Source organism: Candida theae, assembly GCF_024610275.1.
Source record: "Candida theae strain CBS 12239 chromosome Unknown scaffold65, whole genome shotgun sequence".
NCBI classification, from domain to species: domain Eukaryota; kingdom Fungi; phylum Ascomycota; class Pichiomycetes; order Serinales; family Debaryomycetaceae; genus Lodderomyces; species Lodderomyces theae.
Genome location: NW_026261476.1, coordinates 1 through 19,773, shown reverse-complemented (window position 1 = coordinate 19,773; position 19,773 = coordinate 1). Strand labels below are relative to the sequence as shown.

The window sequence follows — 19,773 nt, the reverse complement described above, 5'->3', positions numbered from 1 at the left end:
GTCGCTCCCCCTCCCCCCCATCGTCTTTCTCGCTCTGACTTCATTGTTTCTTTGTTTCTTTTTTCTCCCCCCCATCTTTCGGAACTTTTCTTTCTCTTTCGGGTCTTTCAAATTTTCCCCACTCCAAATCGTGAAAAACGCATCCATCTCCGCCGTCATGTCATATATATACATATAGATTTGCTCTTTCTTTCTTTCTTTTCTTTTCTTTTTTTTTTTTTATTTTATTTTGCACAACCTGATTGATTGCTCGACCCAGTCAACACAGTCAACACAGTCAACACAGTCAACACAGTCAACACAGTCAACACAGTCAACAATCCGTCTCCCCTCTCCCCAACCACCCCCACCCCGCTCTCTCTTCTACCACCACCATGTCGGCTCCAGAGTTAACTGATATCCGCGCACCAATCAACTTGGACAACCTCAGCAAATACTTGGCCAACGTTTCCTCCTCGTCACCACAAACCCATATTGGATCAGTTGCCGAAATCCCCCGTGTGTTCACCACTGCCAAACAGTTCACATTTGGTCAATCCAACCCGACTTACTTCTTTGAAGATTCCAATGGTCGCAAGTTTGTCTTGCGGAGAAAACCGAGTCCTAATGCTAAATTGATTTCCAAACTGGCCCATGCTGTTGAACGTGAGTTTTTCATCTTGAATGGTATAAATACCCTCAATAAGGACCTGGATTTGAAAGTGCCTGTGCCTCGTGTCCATTTGCTATGTGAGGATGAAGGCGTTATTGGATACGTGTTCTACATTATGGATTATGTCAACGGGATCCAAATTAAGAACCCGGAAATCCCTGGCGCATCTTTTGAGGAAAGGGATGAGTATTGGAAAAGTATAATCTCGACAATTGCTGCTATACACTCGTTGGATTGTGAGAAATTGATCAAGTTGTTGCCACCGCAACATTTCCCTCAATTTCAAAATATCGACAAATTAAAACTGTCGAGTTATTTCCAACGACAAATCAAGACATTATCGGGAATCCACAAGCTACAATCAAAGCATGTTGATCCGATCCCCCATTTCGACAAGATCACATCGTGGATCTTGAAACACGCACCAAAAGACCCGGCCAAATTGACTTTGATCCATGGTGATTTGAAAATTGACAATTTGTTGTTTGACCCAAAAACTAAAAAAGTGTGTGGGGTCTTGGATTGGGAATTGTGTACTATTGGCCATCCATTGTTTGACTTGTCGAATTTCTTGCAACCCTTTGAGTTCCCACAAGCGTTGAACAGTATGATGGTGAAGCAAACCGAGATGGGTAAAGAAAATCCAGAGTCGCAAGAATTCTTGTATCGGCAATTGCGCAACTACTCGAAATATGTGACTTGGGATCCTAATGACCCAAGTAATGATCCAACAAAGTTGTGGATCTTGGGACATGTGTTTGGATTGTTGAGATTGTGTGTTATTTCTCAGGGAATTGCCATGAGAGTCAAGATGGGTAATGCATCCAGTGCTAATGCTGCTGCTTTTGCTGGAATGTATCCTGTTCTTGCAGACATGGCAGTTGAATATATCGATGCTAAGAAGTAGCACGCGTTCTAAGTAGAACAGTAACTATTGTCTCAATCTTAACCTTAATTCTTCTCCACCCTTTTTCCCTTTTCCCACTTCTCATAGAAACCGGGAACTCTTATCTATTTATATCCTATATACTTAACGGCATTGTAGTGGCATTCCTTTCCTTTGTGTTTGCAATTTCTCTAACAATTCTATCTGATATTTGGCTCAATCAATATTGTAATGCATTTTCATGTATCTCAACTGCTTGTCCCTATTTCCGAGCGTCTTGACTTAATTCCGCGTATCGCATTCCAGTGTCGCGGTTTTGTTAGTAAATCCAAAAAAAAGCGTCATTCAGCATAAGTTGATTCTACTATACGACATGCGAGTACCTTTTTGTTCCTGCATAGACACAAAATCACCAAAATCACAAACCATAAACAAACACAACACATTAACAATGTGGCTTTGAAGAAATGCCGTTTCAACCACCACCACAAGTAAAAACAATAGAAGACCATCTGCTTTTTTTTTAGTAAACAAAACACCCACCCAATGGTGTCGAAATGTAAACAAAAATGTGTTGGTTGATTGCACTAAACTAAATTGCGCAAGAGAGAGAGAGAGAGAAAGATGAGATGTGGGTTGTGAGATGTGGGTTGTGGGGTAATTTGAAAACTTTTCCAACAAACTCAACTTCGCCACCTTCTTAGACGAACACGATATAAAAAGCTATTTCAGATCCAGGCCAATTTCAGGCTGCGACGCTTCGGTCGGCTTCAAACTAGACTACTTCCACTCTTTATCCCAACTACAGACACTCGTTTTAACAAAGGCAAAAACTATGCAAATCTCCACTTTACTTTCCATCTTGAGGCTATTGACGTTCGTGTTTGCTGTTCCTGTGGACAAAAGATCACCGACCAGTCTCAAATACCACACATTGGACTTTGATGTCGTTGATATGACTCCTTCTTCCAAGAGACTGGAAACGGAAACCATTTATCGTCGTACTTTGTACTACTTTGCTAGAGTCTCAATTGGATCAACCAAGCAGCAGATTGGTGTCTCGGTAGACACTGGAAGTAGTGACTTATGGTTCCCTTCCAATGATGCCACGTGCACTAATGGAGTAAACTGTAAATCTATTGGGACTTTTACACCATCAATTTCAAGCACATTCCACAATTTATCCACATCAGTGGATAACAATTACAATGATGGAAATGGCGCCCAGGGTTATTGGAGCAAAGATGATTTTTGGTTTACTGATGGCACCAAAGTTGAGCAAATACAATTTGGGTTAATGACTTCGCTGGGTAGAGAGACTGGAGTGTTGGGGTTGGGAGCACCTGATTTGGAAGCTACTAATGACAAGTACCCCAATTTTCCAGCTACATTGAAAAACGCAGGCATCATTGACAAGACAGCTTACTCGTTGTACTTGAATCTGGCTACTGCATCTAGTGGAAGTGTTGTATTTGGTGCCATTGATAAAGCTAAATACAATGGTGATTTGGCGGTGCTTGATTTTGCAGATTATAGATGGACAGCAATAACACTTGGTTCCGTGACAGCCCCTGATGGATCCAAAGTTGATCTCAATATCCCCGTGGCCTTGGATAGCGGAACCACCTATATTCAATTGGAAACAAACACTGCCAGACAAATTTATCAAGCTCTTGGTCTCAGTGAATCAGGGAGCGCATCATGTGATCAACTATCGTTAGACACGAATCAATTGACACTCAACTTCGCTGGTGTTTCCATAACCATCCCGTACAAGAGTTTATTTTACCAGTTTTCAGGTGGATCGTTGTGTCAAGCTAGGATTTACGGATCGAGTGGTGGTAACAATTTCTTTGGTGATTTGTTTTTACAAAATGCCTATGTTGCTTACAATCTTGATTCAAAGAAGATTGGTTTGGCACAAGCAAACTATAATGATGCCACTAATTTGGTTGATTTTTGGTTCTAGTGGGAGGGGAAAGTAGTTACAAATTGTATTATTATAGGAAATAGATTGACTTTATTGTTTACTCTATTCACAATATAGGAGAATGGATAATATTACCTCTTAAAACCAGAAATCAACAATGTTACTCTCATCGGTGTGCTTAACTGGGGCTACACCAAGGTTGCCTGTCTCGTAATTGTGAGTAAGATAAGTGTGTTTGATAAGTGGGATTCCCACATTTTGGGTTGTATAGTGGGCCGTAGTTTTGGAAATACGACTGCCGCACTTGGTTTTGTCGGCATTCCAGTAAAAAGCATCTGAATATGGCACATCAATTTTGACACCTTGTCCAAGATCAAAAGTGAATTTCTTGTCTCCACTCAAAGCAATGTCACAGGATATTTTGCCATCCTTACCACTAACTTCTTTATTGATTTGGTCAACAATAACAGGATCTATGATGATGCCAGAACTGCCCGAATCCAATTGAATTTCGGCAGGGAAATCTAAAACTGAGCCATTTGCTGTAGTTAATGACTTAGCAGGGATAGACAACTTGCTATTGTAAATAGCCAATTCCCCTTCAAATTTGGCTTTGTCAACTCCGCCTAAAAGAAAAGTCCCTTGCTGGTCATTGGTTGTGTAGAGTGAAAAGCCAGCTTTGTTGATGTATCCTGCCTTTTTAACAGATTCAACATAGGAGGTGTTTGTATCGGTGCTTGGAGCAATTCCCAATAAACCCCTTGCGTAGAAGGTGTGATTCAACAAAGTAAACTCAAAGTTTGGGAGCTTCTTGCCACCATCAAAGTAAAAATCATCAGTCAGTTGAAACCCTGTAACATACACTGCACCTCCACCACCATAATACCCCTTTGTAAACTTGCTGAGGTTTTTGAAAGTTGTTGACTCATTAGGATCGAATGCAACTCCATTGGCACATTCACCACCAAGACATTGTGAACCAGTTTGTGGAATATTCAACAACGAGCTACCTGTGTCGATCATTACGGAAACTTCCTGCTTGTTGGATCCCAACTTCAAGTTTGTAAAGTAGTTTGCACGACCATCTTGAAAACCATCAAAACTGCCCTGCTCATATCTCCTTTTGATAGAGGCGTCTCCTCGTTCAACTGGGTAAGCAATGTACTTTTCGTGTCGCTTTGCAACGGGAGTACCACTGGTGATAGCAGCCAATAAAGCAACCAAGATAGTAGACTTGAATAACAACATGTTGCTGTTTTGGTGATAAGGAAAAGTACTTGGATCCAATTTAGTTGAGGAAAATTGTTGTCCTTTAAATGTTTTTCAACGATACATACTAACCATTATTGTAAACCTGGTTCACACTATGTCCATAACAAGCGGTGTAGTAGGATGACCCGGGAAAGTAGCATCGACGTGATTAATTTAGCAGTAAAAGTTGACACAAAGTACTAGTCATGCTGGCTGGGATGTCGTAACGCAGTGCGACTGTAATCATCGTCGGTCTTTAGCTGGACGAGTTTGTCTGTCTGTTCCATCAATTCTTGCTGCTGTCGCATACGTATGCTTTGCTCTCACCTGTCTGTTTATTCAGTATTTTTGAAATTATTGTGTAAACATTGAAACAATTCTGTGTGTTAAAAATCAACTAGACAATACTCGTAACCACCTCATATTAAAAATCCCTATTAATGCATTGGCGTGAGAACAATAGCCTATAGAAGTCATTTCTCTTCTATTCTGCTGCCGAACCCAATTTTTGGTTGCATCTCACTAAATAAAACTGTTCGGGCATTTCCGCGATTTTATTCGATTGATAAATTCTGCGCACATGATTTGATCATATCCTTTATACAATTATTCTTTTAATGTAATACCAACCAGTATAACACATTGTTAGCATTACATAAGACACCCAGGTTGCTAAGTGTACTTGGACGCATCTTGAGTATGCAGTGAAGTGGATACAGCAGCTTCAGAGGGAACAATGTAGTAAGCATGTTGCATTTCTCGTAACCACCACTTGAGGAGAGCGCTTAGGAAAGTTCATTTTTGTTTGCTATGACGTCGCTATTCTCAGAAGTGATATGGTTTGTATACTCTCTGATTTATAATTGGACGATTGGAGAGTGAACTTTGTTGACCACGTTTATTGTGTCATTTGTAGAAACTACATCGTAGTGACAACCGATTTTAGGACAGCGGCTAATGGGGGGAGGGGGCACATGAAGAAAAGCTAGACAAGCAGATTACACTTCATGAGTATGAGTCTGTTCCGACTCGCTGTTGACAGAAGGACAATGGTGGGTACCGGTGCTGAGATTTCATTAAAAAACGAGTGTATCAACTCCTCGCCAAGAGAGGATGATGAAAGAGGCTTGAGAGAGAGAGATAGAGAGAGAGCGCAATACTACATCTTTTTAATGTCATCGCCACTCAAATACGAGCAAAAAGAGGCTTCTATTTGACAGATAGGTGACTTCTTCTCCCCCCAACCCCAACCCCCTGAAACGGAGTCTAATTCAATATTCTTTGTGTGCGCAAAGTGAAATTATTGCACAAATCCACCAATAAAAAAAAAAAGATAAACAGTCTATTTTTGGAAGTGTTTGACATCACACACAAAAACACACATACACACACACACAAATGCTTTTTTGAACAACTATGAAGGATAGGAAAGGAATTCCAGACTGCTCACCACCCTGGTTATGAGCACAGTTCCTGTGTGCTGAAAGTTTTGTTGGGCAATCGGTGCTTCCTTAGTAAGCAGCAGTGCTGAATATTGATGACGAGGTTGGTTGAATTTGGCCAGGTTGAAGGAAACATGGTGACACCTGAAACATTTAGGGTAGAGTGCCCAAATCGCTTCGATGTGAGGCTTATAAATGCTGCCCAGTCACGAATGGCGTGATCTACTTCACAATGGGAAGCAATATTTTTGAAGATGACAATTTGTTCGTATATTTGTGGGAACGTCAGAGTCAGGTTTCCGGACCGGGTCGTCGAAAGAAATGAAATTCCCGTTGGAGGAAGATCACAAACACCGACCGCTGATGGACTGCAATCCGCTGTCACAAACTATTAAATTAGGAAACCGGAATAATAGTGCACCATGAAAGTTAATTTCTTATTGCTCAGATTCCTATTGTTGTTGGCCCGAAAGTACGCGTGGCTTTGTGTCTACGGCATGGAAAATTTCAACAGGTGGTTATGATACCTGGGATGCCGTTTCAATTATAATTGCTAAGCATGAAGCAAAGATAAGAAGAATCCAGTTCAAAACTTGTCGCCAAGCTTTACCCCTACAACAATGGATGAGGTTCGCTGATAGTTGCTTGTTTGGCAACTTTATGGGAAGTGAAATTTGGGTGTACCAAAGTTCACAATATAAATAGTGCACTTGATGTGCCAAAAAATTCTTGATCTCATTCAGCATCATCATCAACAACAACAACAAACACCAATGAAGTTTAGTACGTCCGTTTTGGTCGCTGTTTTGGCATCTGTTGCATCTGCCACTCCTATTGCCAAGAGACAAGTCAAGTATCTCGCACACCAAGTTGATGCATATGAGTTGCCAGGAAATTCCAAAAGAGAGGAGCTTCTCGGCTTTACCAACACCGGTACAAGATACACTACTGATTTAGAACTTGGTTCGAGTAAAGAGAAGGTCAAGGTCATGATTGATACTGCAAGTTGGCGGTTGAATGTTCCAGGTCCTGGAGCAAAATGTCTCGACACTGAGCCTTGCCCTACGGGTAGTGTTTTCGATCCTGAAAGATCAACCACCTTCCACAACCTGAGCATCCCACAATCTTCAGGCTACGGAAGGGGTACCACCAAGGTGACTTCATTCAGAGTTTACGATGACGTTTTCTTTGACAATGGTGACAAGATTCCTCAGTTCCAATTTGATGTTGCTAATGCTACTAGCTTTGAATTGGGTTGGTTTGGTATTAGACGCTATTCTCAACAGGATGCATCCTATGTTTATTCTGCCAAGAAAGCTGGATTGATCAACACGGCTGGCTATTCATTGTACTTGGGAAACGGTGATCAATCAGGTACACTCTTGCTTGGTGCAGTTGACTCAGACAAATATGAAGGAGATTTGGCCTTTTTTGACAATACTGACTTCGAAGTTGAATTTGATTCTGTTACCACCGGTAACGGCCAAACAATTCAAATTGGAAGTGCCATCGGCCTCGATTCTGGAGATCCAGAAATCAGATTGAACCAAAACATTGTTGATGCAATCTACAAGGAAGTTGGTGCAAACAAAGATGGTGATGCGCCTTGTGCAAACGTGTTGAATGTGAACAAGAGCTTAAAGTTTGCATTAGGAGGTATCACCGTTGATGTTCCCTACTCGGATTTGTTCTACAGGGAATCCAGCGGTTCAAGTACTTGTGGATCCTACATCACCAACACTTACGCCACTCAAGGTGACCAAAACATTGGTCTCCCATTTGTTAAGCAAATTTACCTCGCTAGTTCATTTGACTCCGGTACATTTGGTGTTGCTCCAGTTAAGCACACCGATGAGAGTAACATTGTTGATTTCTGGTTTTAATAAAGTCTAGCTTGTTTTTTTTGGTAAAAATTCAATAAAATCGTTTTCGTTCGTCTATTATTAGCCTTGACCTCTACTGCATTTGCTTCTCTGAGTTGGATTAACCAGTAATTTTGTCATACCCACGTTTTCTCCAAAGCCAGGTAGTCACTTGTTAGCCCTAGTTCCCCCTTGCTACTAATCTCTGTCCTCAGCAACGGTTTTGAACTCATTTCTCACCACAAAACCAAAAATAAGCGGAGTTGCATTACCTCAACGCAAAATTACGCCCATCATATGGTTATGAGAATTTGAATCCAAATTAAGCCAATTATTAGGTAACTAGGTAGCGCAATGATGTTAATAAGACAGCAAATTCAACAACATTGAGGGTTATGAGTCTTTGTTGGAGGAGACTACCACGTTGTCTATTCCAGTTTGTTGTTTGACTCCGGAAACCCACAGGTTATTCTTGTTCATTGTTCCAGAAGAAGGTATAAAAAGGCCGGTCAACGGCCACAAGGCATTTTTCTCATGATGCATTGTTTTCTACAACTTCACCAACACTCATAATGTTGTCCTTGCTCAAAATTTCTATCTTGGTTGCTTTATTGGCTGCTATCACCAGTGGTACTCCCGTTGCAAAGCGACACGAAAAGTACATTGCTTACCCAGTTGAACGAGGAGACGCCTCTATCAAAAAGAGATACGAGCAGGGCAGTTTTGGTGGTTTTCAAGATGGTCAAGGATATTACCTTACCAAGTTGAAACTCGGCTCTAACAAGCAGGAGGTTTCAGTTGTCATTGATACAGGTAGCTGGTTGTTGAATATTCCACAAGCCGGTTCGCAATGCCATGGAACCAAGTGTCTCCCTAAATATGCGTTTGATCCCAATGAATCAACAACTTTCAAAAACCTCAGCAAGTTTGCAAAGTCGACTTACGGTGCAGATCCAGTGTATGTCTCAGGGTTTCAACTGACTGATGATTTTTACTATGAGGATGGCAAGAAGCTCCCAAACTTTGAGTTTACTTTGTTGAACCACAGCTTTTTTGAAGAAGGCACTTTTGGCATTGGCCCAAGCACCGACTCAAACACCTCCTATGTTAAAGCTGCTAAGAGGGCCGGATACATCAACAAAGCTGGGTTTTCACTCTACACAACCAATGACCAGCAAGGGACTTTTCTTTTAGGTGGAGTTGACAAAGCCAAATACGAAGGGAACTTGGGTATTTACGATGGCAGATTTTCTATTCACCCCAAAACTATAACCACAGCACAGGGTACAACATTGGACTTTTCAGCTGAAACCCGATTGGATACTGGTAACAATGCCTTGGGATTGCATCCAGCTATCGTTGACCAAATAATCAAAGAGGTTAGCATCGGGAACTCTATTTCTTGTGAAATTGCTTTGAGTGGAGACCAGAGTTTGACGTTTGATCTTGGGCAAGGTGTTCAAATTGATGTGCCATACTCAGATATTTTCTACTGGAATGAAGATAGAACTGGATGCAACAGTCGTCTTGCTAAAGCTTCAGGTCAAGGTGCAGTCCAAAATGTGGGAATCCCACTTCTCAAACACGTTTATCTCACGGCCAACTACGATACAGGAAAATTTGGGTTGGCTTCAGTTAAGCATACCGATGAGAGTAACATTGTTGATTTCTGGTTTTAGGAAAGTCTAGCTAGCTGTTAAGTATAGTGTTTTAGAAAAGTAATCAATGTGTCTTTGCTTTGGATGAGCGTCCCCCTCCCCTACTTTAGTTAAATTGACTCGTAAATTTTGCAATACTCCATGCTCAAGCCCAACAAATTGCGAAAATTGCGAAAATTGCAAAGCAATTTAGTTTGTGCACCCCCTTAGCAATGGTTTTGAACTTTTTTCACTGCTCACAAAAATCCACTAGGTGAGAGAAAGAGAGAAAGAGAACAGGCGCAAAAAAACGTACCATTACGTCATTTTAGCGCAATTGACTGCCCATCGAATGGTTATGAGAATTATACAGTTCAATTGCGTCCAATCATCAACCAACAGAGGTAGTGTGCTCATGTCAAAAAGATGGCAATTTCCAACGAAATTGATGGTTATGAACCTCAGCTGAGGAAGGGAGGGGGGGGAAGAGGAGAGGGGCATTTGTCACGGACCACGTTGCATGCATATCCATCTCCTTTCATTGTTCAAGTTCTGAATACCCACGGACAAGCACCGGTGAGGGCTGTCATGTTCATTGTTCCCGAAAGTCTATAAATAGGGACCCATCGACGCCCTCAAGTATCCATTGTGTTGGTCTTCTCTTTACATCAATACAACCCACACACCCACATCCACAATGGTATCCTTCCTCAAGACTAGTGTATTGGTCACTTTATTAGCTGCTATCACCAATGGTTCCCCCGTTGTGAAAAGACACGACAAGTACATTGTTCATGAGCTTGAACGTGACGACAGTTCGCTCGACAAAAGAACCGAGACTGAGCTGCAATGGTTTTCTGATACCGGTGCCAGATGGTTCACAAAGTTGAAGTTGGGATCTGCAAAGGATCCAGTTAGGGTTACAGTTGACACTGGCTCTTATCGTTTAAACGTCCCTGTCCCCGGTGCAACTTGTTTGAAAACCACTTGTGCACCCGATGCCGTATTCCATCCGGAGAATTCATCGACTTACAAGAACTTGACCGAAGAGTCTGATCTGACTTATAGTGGACCAGCTACCAAGAGTTTCAAGTCGACCGATGATGTCTTTTTCGATGATGGTAGAAAGATTCCTGGGTTTGAATTTGATGCCAGTTTCTCAAGTTCTGGTGACATTGGTGTTTTTGGTGTTGGTAATGCTGAAGATGCAAATTCAAACTATGTCTTTGCTACCAAACATGCAGGATTGACCAACCGTGCCGGATACTCAATCTATTTGGGTCCAGAGAAGAATCAAGGTAATTTGCTTTTGGGAGGTATCGATAAGGCCAAGTATAAAGGTGAGTTGGCAATCTTTGATGCTGAGCAAAACATCAATGCCACGTCAATCATCACTGCTGATGGAAAAGCTTATCCATTTACCAAACCAGTTGGATTTGACACTGGGAATGCATGGATTGGATTGGAAGCTCTGATTGTTGATGGAATCTACGAAGGCTTGGGTATTAGAGGGGAGGGATACTTTGAGTGTGATCGAGTCTTGAACACAACCGATGAGTTCACTTTCAACCTTGGCCCCATCAACATCACCGTCCCATACTCAAGCTTCTTTTATAGATTACATCAAGGTGACTATGGCTGTGCTGGACATATTTACAAGGTGGCTGATGATGCTGGTGCTCAAGGAATCGGATTGCCTTTCCTTAGAGAGGTTTATTACGTGAAGGATTTGGAAAACAAGCGTATTGGTATTGCTCCAATTAAGCACACCGACGAGAGCAACATTGTTGACTTTTGGTTCTAATTGAGGATTACACAATTCTGTTATAGAGTTGGTTTCGTTAAAGTTCGGTTTCAATAAAGTTCCTTTTTCTATTCAACTCTTTGAACAATCTCTCTACCACCATTGGCGGTGATTTTAATGTAGCTACTCTATTTCTTACACAAAAATTTTGTATTCCTATTTCCCTTTATACAACCGACTTAACCTCAAAGAATCTTCTCAAGTAATAAATTTGGAAAAGCGAATTGGCGGCAACGACAAAAATCTGGAAAACTGACCACCACTTAACCCTAGAATTGGTAGACTCGGCAGTATTTCTATGAGTTCTTTCTCTAATCACCAAATACCCCTGTTCCGCCTTGACTTCATCAGTCAATACGCTCAATCTCTGTATAGCATAATCTAAAGTATCAGCTTTTGGATCATTGGCATCAACATAAATCGTACCATGGATGTTGAAACTGACATCGACGTCAGCTTTGCCGGAATGTTCATTTGAGAAGCAGTATTGGTATTTGCCCAGTTGAATGGCCTTGACTGACTCGTCACCATGATCGATGTTCGTACGCTTGACAAGAACCTTGCCCTGCGGTGAGGTGATATAGAAGTCGACGACGTTTTGGTCGGCGTTGGATGGGAGACGAGATCCAACTTGGAAGGAAAGCGCCAATTCGTCGTTAGATTTCAAGTTTTCGAAAAAACATTGTTTGCCGTATGGTTGTAAGAGGATGTTGTGGGCCACAATTGATGAAATGAATACGAATATGGATAAAAGCAACTTCATGGTGGGATGAGGTGAAACAATTGAAGTTGTCGTGGTTTGCTTTGCTAAAGGAAAATGTTGACATTTTTTTTTTATTTCCTTTTTTTTTTCACCTGACAACTGGCATACGTGTTGATATTGCACCAATGCACACGCGTTTATAAGTACTACACCAATAAGAGAGTAACAATACTCAGATCCACACACACACACACACACACACACACACACACACGTTTGTCTATTAAAGGGTCCTCTCAACTATATACAACAGAAGCATCACTTTGTCAACAATCCAGCTGTGGCGCTTCTAGCTTGTTGAATCATGAACTCATCAACCAACACAAGTGCAGCCATTGCTTCTACAATAGGAACTGCTCTTGGTGTAACACTAGGATCGTGTCTTCCTCTGGCTGCCAAAACACCATGCTTACCATCATAAGTTGCAGTTTCTTGTTCTTGACTGATTGTAGCTGCTGACTTGAAAGCTACCGAAAAGTAGATATTTTCACCGTTGGAAATACCGCCTTGGATACCACCTGAATTGTTAGTTTTCGTTCTCAATCTATTATTCTTTTCGTCGTGAATAAAAGGGTCATTATGTTTGGATCCAGGGATTTGTGTTCCCAAGAATCCAGATCCAATTTCGAATCCCTTTGTGGCTGGTAAACTCAACATGGCATGCGCCAATTTCGCTTCCAATTTATCAAAACATGGTTCTCCCAACCCGATGGGACAGTTACGAATGACACAAGTGACGACTCCGCCAATGGAGTCCTTGGCATCACGGTATTTTTCGATAACTTTAACCATTTCATCTCGTACTCCATCATCGGGGCATCTTACTGGCCCAACGCCATCAACTTGTTCTCTAGTTATGGTGTTTAAGATGTTTTGAAATGTAGGGTCTTGAGCATTTCGATTCATGCTCACTTCTCCAATCGATGAAACAAAGGCAACGATTTCAACATTGTTTACTTGTTGCAAAATCTTTTCAGCAATGGCACCAGCGGCTACTCTTCCAATGGTTTCCCTAGCTGATGATCTTCCTCCACCTGAACCTGACTTCAATCCGTACTTCTGTATGTATGTGTAGTCAGCATGGCTTGGTCTTGGGTATAAATCAGTTTCACTATAATCGCCAGGACGATGATCCTTGTTACGAACAATCATACCAATGGGACTACCCAAAGTGACACCATTTTCAGTCCCACTCTGTATTTCAACGGCGTCAGCTTCGTTTCTTGGTGTGGACAATTTACTCTGTCCTGGTCTTCTTCTTGTCAATTGTGGTTGAATGTCGTCTTCAGTTAACTTCAAACCTGGTGGACACCCGTCAACTATGCAACCAACCGACTTACAGTGTGACTCACCATAAGTGGTAACTTTGAATAGTGTACCAAATGAAGACATCTAGGGAGTGGAGTTGTGGTAGTATTGAGTATGAAGTAGTTTCTGCTTGTGCTTGTGCTGAATAATAATTTTTTTTTTTTGTTGTTTTTTTTCACTCTGTTCACTCCGTTGGTTGGATGAGTCAACGATTTTTTTTTTTTTCAAGTCGAATGATCTGATGCAAAGCACTTTCCCCGTTTGACTGCAAAATAAGACATCTTCGCAATAACAGAGTATACGACTACGTAAATTGGCTCTCTTAAGTGATCTTGATATGGATACGTAAAGGTGTATAGAGGCTGCAGTGTCTTGCGTGATTGTGGTGTACTTGGCAACAATTTTCAGGTAATGTTTATGCACCTACTCTTCTACTAGTAACAACGGAGTGGCAATTGTTCTGGATAGACCTTCCCATCCAATTGCAGACTACAGAATGAACATTACATGAAAACAGTAAGTTTCGTATGAAATTTGCAGCAATAGCTGGGTAAGATTTTATATGTTGTTTCCACTAACGCGCTCCTCCTATAAAGGCTAAAACGAACTATTGTCATCTACTGTCTACAAAAGCTTAGAAGTGGCTTTAGTCTTCTAGTGCCACGTAGTACGCAAAAAGTTAGTCTTGGATTAAGCAACAGCAGTCTCGTCGCTTATCGCGTATAACGAATCGAAAGATCGGTTGCAACCCCTGCTCATATTCTTTTTGACCTAAGTTGTAGATTCCGATTTATCAACCTTTTGTCAATGCTTCCCCACTTTAAAGAAAAAATATGCGCTAAATTCAAGGCAATTCTAATAAAGTTCTAGAGAGAAGGAAGTCAATTGCCTTTCACGTGACTTCTTTTGAATGGCGTTTCTCTCTCTCTCTCTCTCTCTAATTTTTTTTTTTGTCGTCTTGTGCTAATTACAAAGTGAGGGGTAATTAAGTATAATATGTGTGTGTGTGTGTGTGTGTGTGTGTCGGATGAAAGGGGATATTTCTTCGGCTCAAGCAGAGAGGCAAAAAAAGAAAAATATAAAGAGTTGACGCAGATTGGTCAACAACACACGACTCTCCACAATTCTTCTGGTCGACTGTGAGAACAAAACAACCCGAGCCAAAAAGCAAAATATATAACCAGTAAAACATCCCACTTGCTTTTAGACGGCATTTACGGCTATTCACAAGCTCACAGCCAACAAGGAAAAAAAACCTTACTCAACCCCATTATTAATCATGTCAAAGTTATTCACCAACGTTAAAGAATTACCACCTGATCCATTATTTGGCTTAAAAGCAAGATACACCCAGGATCCACGTAAAGATAAAGTTGACTTGGGTATTGGTGCCTACCGTGACAACAACGGCAAACCATGGATCTTGCCAGCCGTGCGTCAAGCTGAACAGAAATTGATCAACTCTCCCGATTACAATCACGAGTACTTGTCGATTTCTGGGTACGAGCCATTTTACACTGGTGCTGCTAAAGTCTTGCTTGGTGATTCATCGCCTGCTATTGCTGAGAAGCGAGTTGTTTCGCAACAGAGTTTGTCGGGAACTGGTGCTTTGCATTTAGCGGGACTATTCTTGAAGAAGTTTTATGCTGCTGGTCCCCACACCATTTACTTATCACAGCCAACTTGGGCTAATCATAAACAAGTGTTTGAGACCTTGGGGTTGAAAGTCAAGACGTATCCTTATTGGAACAATGCCACCAAGTCGTTGGATTTGCAAGGTTTTTTACAAACCATTGAACAAGCTGAACTGGGTTCTATCTTCCTCTTGCATGCTTGTGCCCATAACCCCACAGGGTTAGACCCCAATTACAAACAATGGGACCAAATCTTGCAAGCATTGGAAGCCAAGAAGCATTTGATCATATTTGACTCGGCTTATCAAGGGTTTGCATCGGGTGATTTGGAAAAGGATGCGTACCCAATCCGCAAAGCCATTAATGAATCAGTCATCAAATCTACTCCAATCATCATTTGCCAATCATTTGCCAAGAATGTCGGTATGTATGGTGAGAGAGTTGGAGCTATCCATTTCGTATTACCAACCAAAGATGAAGCATTTGGCAAAGCAGTTAAATCCCAATTGAATTTGATTATCCGTTGTGAAATCTCCAACCCGCCAGCTTATGGATCGAAAATCGTTTCCACCATACTCAGTGATTCCCAATTGTACGCACAATGGAGAAAAGACTTGGTGACTATGTCATCTAGAATCATCAAGATGAGAAACACATTGAGATCCAAATTGGAAAAATTGGGCACTCCAGGAACTTGGAACCATATTACTGACCAAACTGGAATGTTTTCATTCACGGGATTGACTCCTGAGCAAGTTGCTAGGTTGGAAAAGAAACATGGTGTTTATTTGGTTTCTAGTGGAAGAGCCTCGGTTGCTGGTTTGAATGATGGAAATGTTGACAAAGTGGCCAATGCCATTGATGAAGTTGTGAGAAACTCAAAGACGGAATCAGCCAAACTTTAGAAACATAGAGAGAGGATTAGGGATTGATTTACAAAGGAAAGCGTTTACTTTATACAGCTCTACATTTCTCAACATACATCCCATTTTTTAATCAGTTTGTTTAGTTCAATACACAGAAGCTTAACTTTATACTCAAACACCTCTTTCTACCCCGTTTCTTTCAAGTAAATACATATATCTATTATATTATTCTTAACAAAAATATATTAAGTATATTTATATATATTATACATGTAAAAAAAAAAAACCAATATCCCAGTTTTCTCTTTTTTTTTGTTTGTGCAATTCCCATTCAAAATGAACGCCATTCGTCAAAGTCGATGTAGTCTTTCAAATAATAGGATCTACTTTTGCGCCCCCTTACCATTGATAAACTCCATCATCTTCACACACTTTCTCTCTCTTTTCCCTTTCCAATATCTAATTGTCCTCTTTCATGATACCCGGCTAACTCTTCCTCAACTCATTTACTTTCTTCTAAAAGAACAACCTTCAGTCAACTTAGCCTTACCACCAGTTGGAGTACACAATACAGTAGAGCAGGAATCACAAGTGACGGCAGTTTGAGCATGGCTGAAAACGGTGGTGATGTTTAAACATCCTTGACATTTGACATCCATGAAAAATGATCTTGGTTGTTGAACCAACAACTTCAACTTGTGTTGCTTAGCTTCGGTGGCTGGGGATGGGTGTAATAAATCTTGAACTAAAACCTATTGTAAAGAGTTGCTTTGTTAGTATATTTTGTTTCTGAAAACTGTGTTTTGGTGGAAGGCAAGCGTGGGTGACAGTTGGATAAAAGTTAAGCTTTGACTTGAAAGAGTAAACCAGTCATAGGGATATATGGGCTGATAATGAGTGCCAGTTGTGAGTCCTCGAAAGTTAAAACATGTTCGTCTGCACTTGCAAGGTCCACAAGCTGAGCTGAAGTTACCCCTATTCTTCCTCTTTATTATGCACGAGTATATACATTCGCTCAATGTGTCTATTAATCGCTCCATTGGCATAGTCCACCTCTGCCCCCTTTCAAATTGATCGAAAAAGTTCACTGGTCGTTGAATCGTAACTCCCCTTGGTTCCGCATCACTGTCGTGCCCTTTCACTTTAGTAAAAGTATCTCCACACTGCTCCACTCCTGTGATAGATGTAGAAACATACCATTATGTGCTGTGATACTATTCAAAAAAGCTGATGTTACTGCTGTTAGGTTGGATTTGAAAAAAAAAAAAAAATTCTTCTGTTCTATGTCTCTCTTTGGATAGGAAGAGGAGAGACAAAGAAGTTACACAAAGATGACACATTCACCATAACAACCGAAAAAAATCTTAAGTTGTTATAGTGGTCGGGGCTACAGCCCTAATCGAGTAATCACCTCTGACGAAGAAGGGGGGTTACACAAGACAGGCACAGTCTAATCATATATCCTGTTAATCAACCCACCACAAACAAAGCGTCTATCTTGTTATCTCTTTTTGAAATTGAGCTACATCTACACACTCGCGACAATGCAGAGTCTGAACTAACAAAACGTATCAATTTCTCAATCTAGTCAAAATATATGTAAAAGAAAAACGTCCTGAGATCTCTAAAATCGACCATTGGGAGGATCAAAAAGACAAGTCGTTCCCACTAATTCTCAGTAATGGTCATTTTAAAGATAACAGTGGTCAATAAAAAAAAAACAAATAAAATAAAAAATGTGAACAGGCAAAATCTCAACCCCAACTAACAGTCAACAATCAATAGCAAAACACAACTTCGTCCTCAACTTCACAAAACTTGAAGCTCATCACAAACTCCAGCAATAACGGTGTACCTTCTACCAACGTCCTCTCTCACCGTCACTCCCTTCACACAAATTGAACGTCCACTCCTTAAAAAAAATGCGTACTTTGTACTCTATAATCACAGCACCTTACCAACAAAGTTCCAACTAGATTTACCACCGCTCCCCCCCCCTTCCCCACCCGCACCCATCAATAAAACAACAAACAGATAAACTCTTAGCTAGTGTATCAAAATCATTTGTAACAAATTTGCATAAACTTTTTTCATTCGGCTTCTTTTCGCAACCCAAAAGCAACGACACAAAACCAGATTTCTTAAACGACAAAGCAAAGGCGCTCTTTACTTTTACCCTAAAACTGAAAAAAAAACTATATATGAACAATAGTACCGAAAAAGAAGCGCTTCACAAACTCACATTTGCAAACACTTCCCTTTCTGTAGTCTACAAAGAGGTTTGTCTTTCTTTCTCTACAAAAGGAAACATTCTATATGACAAAAAAAAAAAGGAAGTAGCTTCAGCATGGTAATTGTCCACTGTAAATCAAGCGCTTGTAATCATTCGTTGAAGAAAACTGGAAAATTTTGGAAACTTTTGTTAATAATGCAGGGTATTTGTCAAAAATAAATGAAGTGAAACTTTCTCTAGTTGAAGTAAGTAAAGGTGGTGTGGGGGATCGTCATTTCATCAAAATACGGGTGGTTGAGTAGTAGTATTGGTGAAGTCAGTGACATTGACCGCTTCTTGTCTTTGGTAAAGGGAGTTGTAAAAACAAAGATAGGTGTTCTTTATGCATGTTGTCTATGCTTGTGCTGATTGTATGATGGCTCAGTGGTTTTGTTTGCCTGTAGTTCATGTTGTTTCTGCTGTTGCCGTTGTGGTTGCCGTTGTGGTTGCCGGTAAAGTATAAAAAGAAAGTTACAAGAGTAAACAAAAAATAAAAAAGTGTTAATGGATGGAAACTCGCTGCGGTAGTATAGTTCATCTTGTTGTTGGGTTTGGTTTTCTCCCTTCAATGCTTCTTCCAATCAAGTCGGCACCACATACTCGTTTCTTATCAGCTGGTTTCAATATTTGAAACGAACACAACAATGACTCATCAACTGACATCATGGCTCCTGCATTATCAAACTCCCCACAGTAGTTTGGTGCTGAAAACAAAGTAACCAATTGGCGTTTGCTGAAAAATTCGTATCCATCTTCAACAACTTGATGGGCACGACAAATCAAATCCATATCGTGTTTTTGTAAAAATCTGGAAACGACATCTGGTCCAAAAGTGAATGACACACCACGGTCATTTTCTGACCAACCAGTGATATCTTTATCTGGATCTGACCACAATAAATCACACAATAATCCAACGTCAGGAATATCAGTTGGACGCATAACTCTTCTAATTTGTTCCATGGAGTTCAAGTCTGGTGATAACCCACCATGCATGGTGAAGATCTTTTCGTCAATAATGGCAGCAATGGGTAAACAGTTGAAACAATCAATAAATGTCTTCCATAACTTGATATTGTATCTCCGTTTACATTCATCGTAAAACCCGTAGATACGATTAATTTCTGCGCATTCGTGATTACCTCTGAGAATAAAGAAGTTTTCCGGATACTTGATCTTGTAAGCCAACAAAAGACAAATGGTTTCCAAACTTTGTTTACCTCTATCAACGTAGTCACCAAGAAACAAGTAATTTGCCTCGGGTGGGAACCCGCCGTACTCAAACAACCTCAACAAGTCATAGTACTGTCCGTGAATATCACCACAAATCTTGATTGGTGCTTCCAACTCCAACAAAATTGGTTGCTGAATGAAAATCTCTCTAGCTTTGGTACAGAGATAACGAATCTCATGTTCGGCCAAGGTGACTTGTTTGCCAGGACGAGATCCCCTGACTTCTAGTAATC

At 40.7% G+C, this 19,773-nt stretch overlaps 11 protein-coding genes across 11 annotated transcripts; 6 read left to right on the top strand and 5 right to left on the bottom strand. All coding sequences in view use genetic code 12, as the record gives it.

Moving 5' to 3' along the window:
* Window positions 1–374: 374 nt before the first annotated feature.
* On the top strand, window positions 375–1,559 carry KGF57_004376 (uncharacterized protein; the record flags this gene model as incomplete). Its single annotated transcript, XM_051753879.1, has 1 exon — window positions 375–1,559. One exon carries the CDS (start codon window positions 375–377, stop codon window positions 1,557–1,559), a length of 1,185 nt encoding a protein of 394 aa, XP_051607138.1.
* An 814-nt stretch (window positions 1,560–2,373) lies between these two features.
* Window positions 2,374–3,507, top strand: KGF57_004375 (pepsin-like aspartic protease; the record flags this gene model as incomplete). The annotated part of the gene is made up of 1 exon (XM_051753878.1): window positions 2,374–3,507. One exon carries the CDS (start codon window positions 2,374–2,376, stop codon window positions 3,505–3,507), a length of 1,134 nt encoding a protein of 377 aa, XP_051607137.1.
* Window positions 3,508–3,606: 99 nt separating this feature from the next.
* Window positions 3,607–4,716, bottom strand: KGF57_004374 (uncharacterized protein; the record flags this gene model as incomplete). Its single annotated transcript, XM_051753877.1, has 1 exon — window positions 3,607–4,716. One exon carries the CDS (start codon window positions 4,714–4,716, stop codon window positions 3,607–3,609), a length of 1,110 nt encoding a protein of 369 aa, XP_051607136.1.
* Window positions 4,717–6,934: 2,218 nt separating this feature from the next.
* KGF57_004373 (uncharacterized protein) lies at window positions 6,935–8,044 on the top strand (the record flags this gene model as incomplete). The annotated part of the gene is made up of 1 exon (XM_051753876.1): window positions 6,935–8,044. The coding sequence occupies one exon, from the start codon at window positions 6,935–6,937 to the stop codon at window positions 8,042–8,044; it is 1,110 nt and encodes a 369-aa protein (XP_051607135.1).
* A 551-nt stretch (window positions 8,045–8,595) lies between these two features.
* KGF57_004372 (uncharacterized protein) lies at window positions 8,596–9,702 on the top strand (the record flags this gene model as incomplete). Its single annotated transcript, XM_051753875.1, has 1 exon — window positions 8,596–9,702. One exon carries the CDS (start codon window positions 8,596–8,598, stop codon window positions 9,700–9,702), a length of 1,107 nt encoding a protein of 368 aa, XP_051607134.1.
* A 655-nt stretch (window positions 9,703–10,357) lies between these two features.
* On the top strand, window positions 10,358–11,464 carry KGF57_004371 (uncharacterized protein; the record flags this gene model as incomplete). Its single annotated transcript, XM_051753874.1, has 1 exon — window positions 10,358–11,464. The coding sequence occupies one exon, from the start codon at window positions 10,358–10,360 to the stop codon at window positions 11,462–11,464; it is 1,107 nt and encodes a 368-aa protein (XP_051607133.1).
* Window positions 11,465–11,630: 166 nt separating this feature from the next.
* EMP24 (Emp24p) lies at window positions 11,631–12,227 on the bottom strand (the record flags this gene model as incomplete). The annotated part of the gene is made up of 1 exon (XM_051753873.1): window positions 11,631–12,227. The coding sequence occupies one exon, from the start codon at window positions 12,225–12,227 to the stop codon at window positions 11,631–11,633; it is 597 nt and encodes a 198-aa protein (XP_051607132.1).
* Window positions 12,228–12,485: 258 nt separating this feature from the next.
* Window positions 12,486–13,619, bottom strand: ARO2 (bifunctional chorismate synthase/riboflavin reductase [NAD(P)H]; the record flags this gene model as incomplete). Its single annotated transcript, XM_051753872.1, has 1 exon — window positions 12,486–13,619. The coding sequence occupies one exon, from the start codon at window positions 13,617–13,619 to the stop codon at window positions 12,486–12,488; it is 1,134 nt and encodes a 377-aa protein (XP_051607131.1).
* A 1,195-nt stretch (window positions 13,620–14,814) lies between these two features.
* On the top strand, window positions 14,815–16,074 carry AAT21 (aspartate transaminase; the record flags this gene model as incomplete). Its single annotated transcript, XM_051753871.1, has 1 exon — window positions 14,815–16,074. The coding sequence occupies one exon, from the start codon at window positions 14,815–14,817 to the stop codon at window positions 16,072–16,074; it is 1,260 nt and encodes a 419-aa protein (XP_051607130.1).
* A 467-nt stretch (window positions 16,075–16,541) lies between these two features.
* On the bottom strand, window positions 16,542–17,235 carry RPS27 (40S ribosomal protein eS27; the record flags this gene model as incomplete). The annotated part of the gene is made up of 2 exons (XM_051753869.1): window positions 16,542–16,787; window positions 17,233–17,235. 2 exons carry the CDS (start codon window positions 17,233–17,235, stop codon window positions 16,542–16,544), a joined length of 249 nt encoding a protein of 82 aa, XP_051607129.1.
* A 1,606-nt stretch (window positions 17,236–18,841) lies between these two features.
* On the bottom strand, window positions 18,842–19,773 carry GLC7 (type 1 serine/threonine-protein phosphatase catalytic subunit; the record flags this gene model as incomplete). Its single annotated transcript, XM_051753868.1, has 1 exon — window positions 18,842–19,773. A coding segment is annotated over one exon (932 nt), but the record flags the coding sequence as incomplete, so codon positions are not given.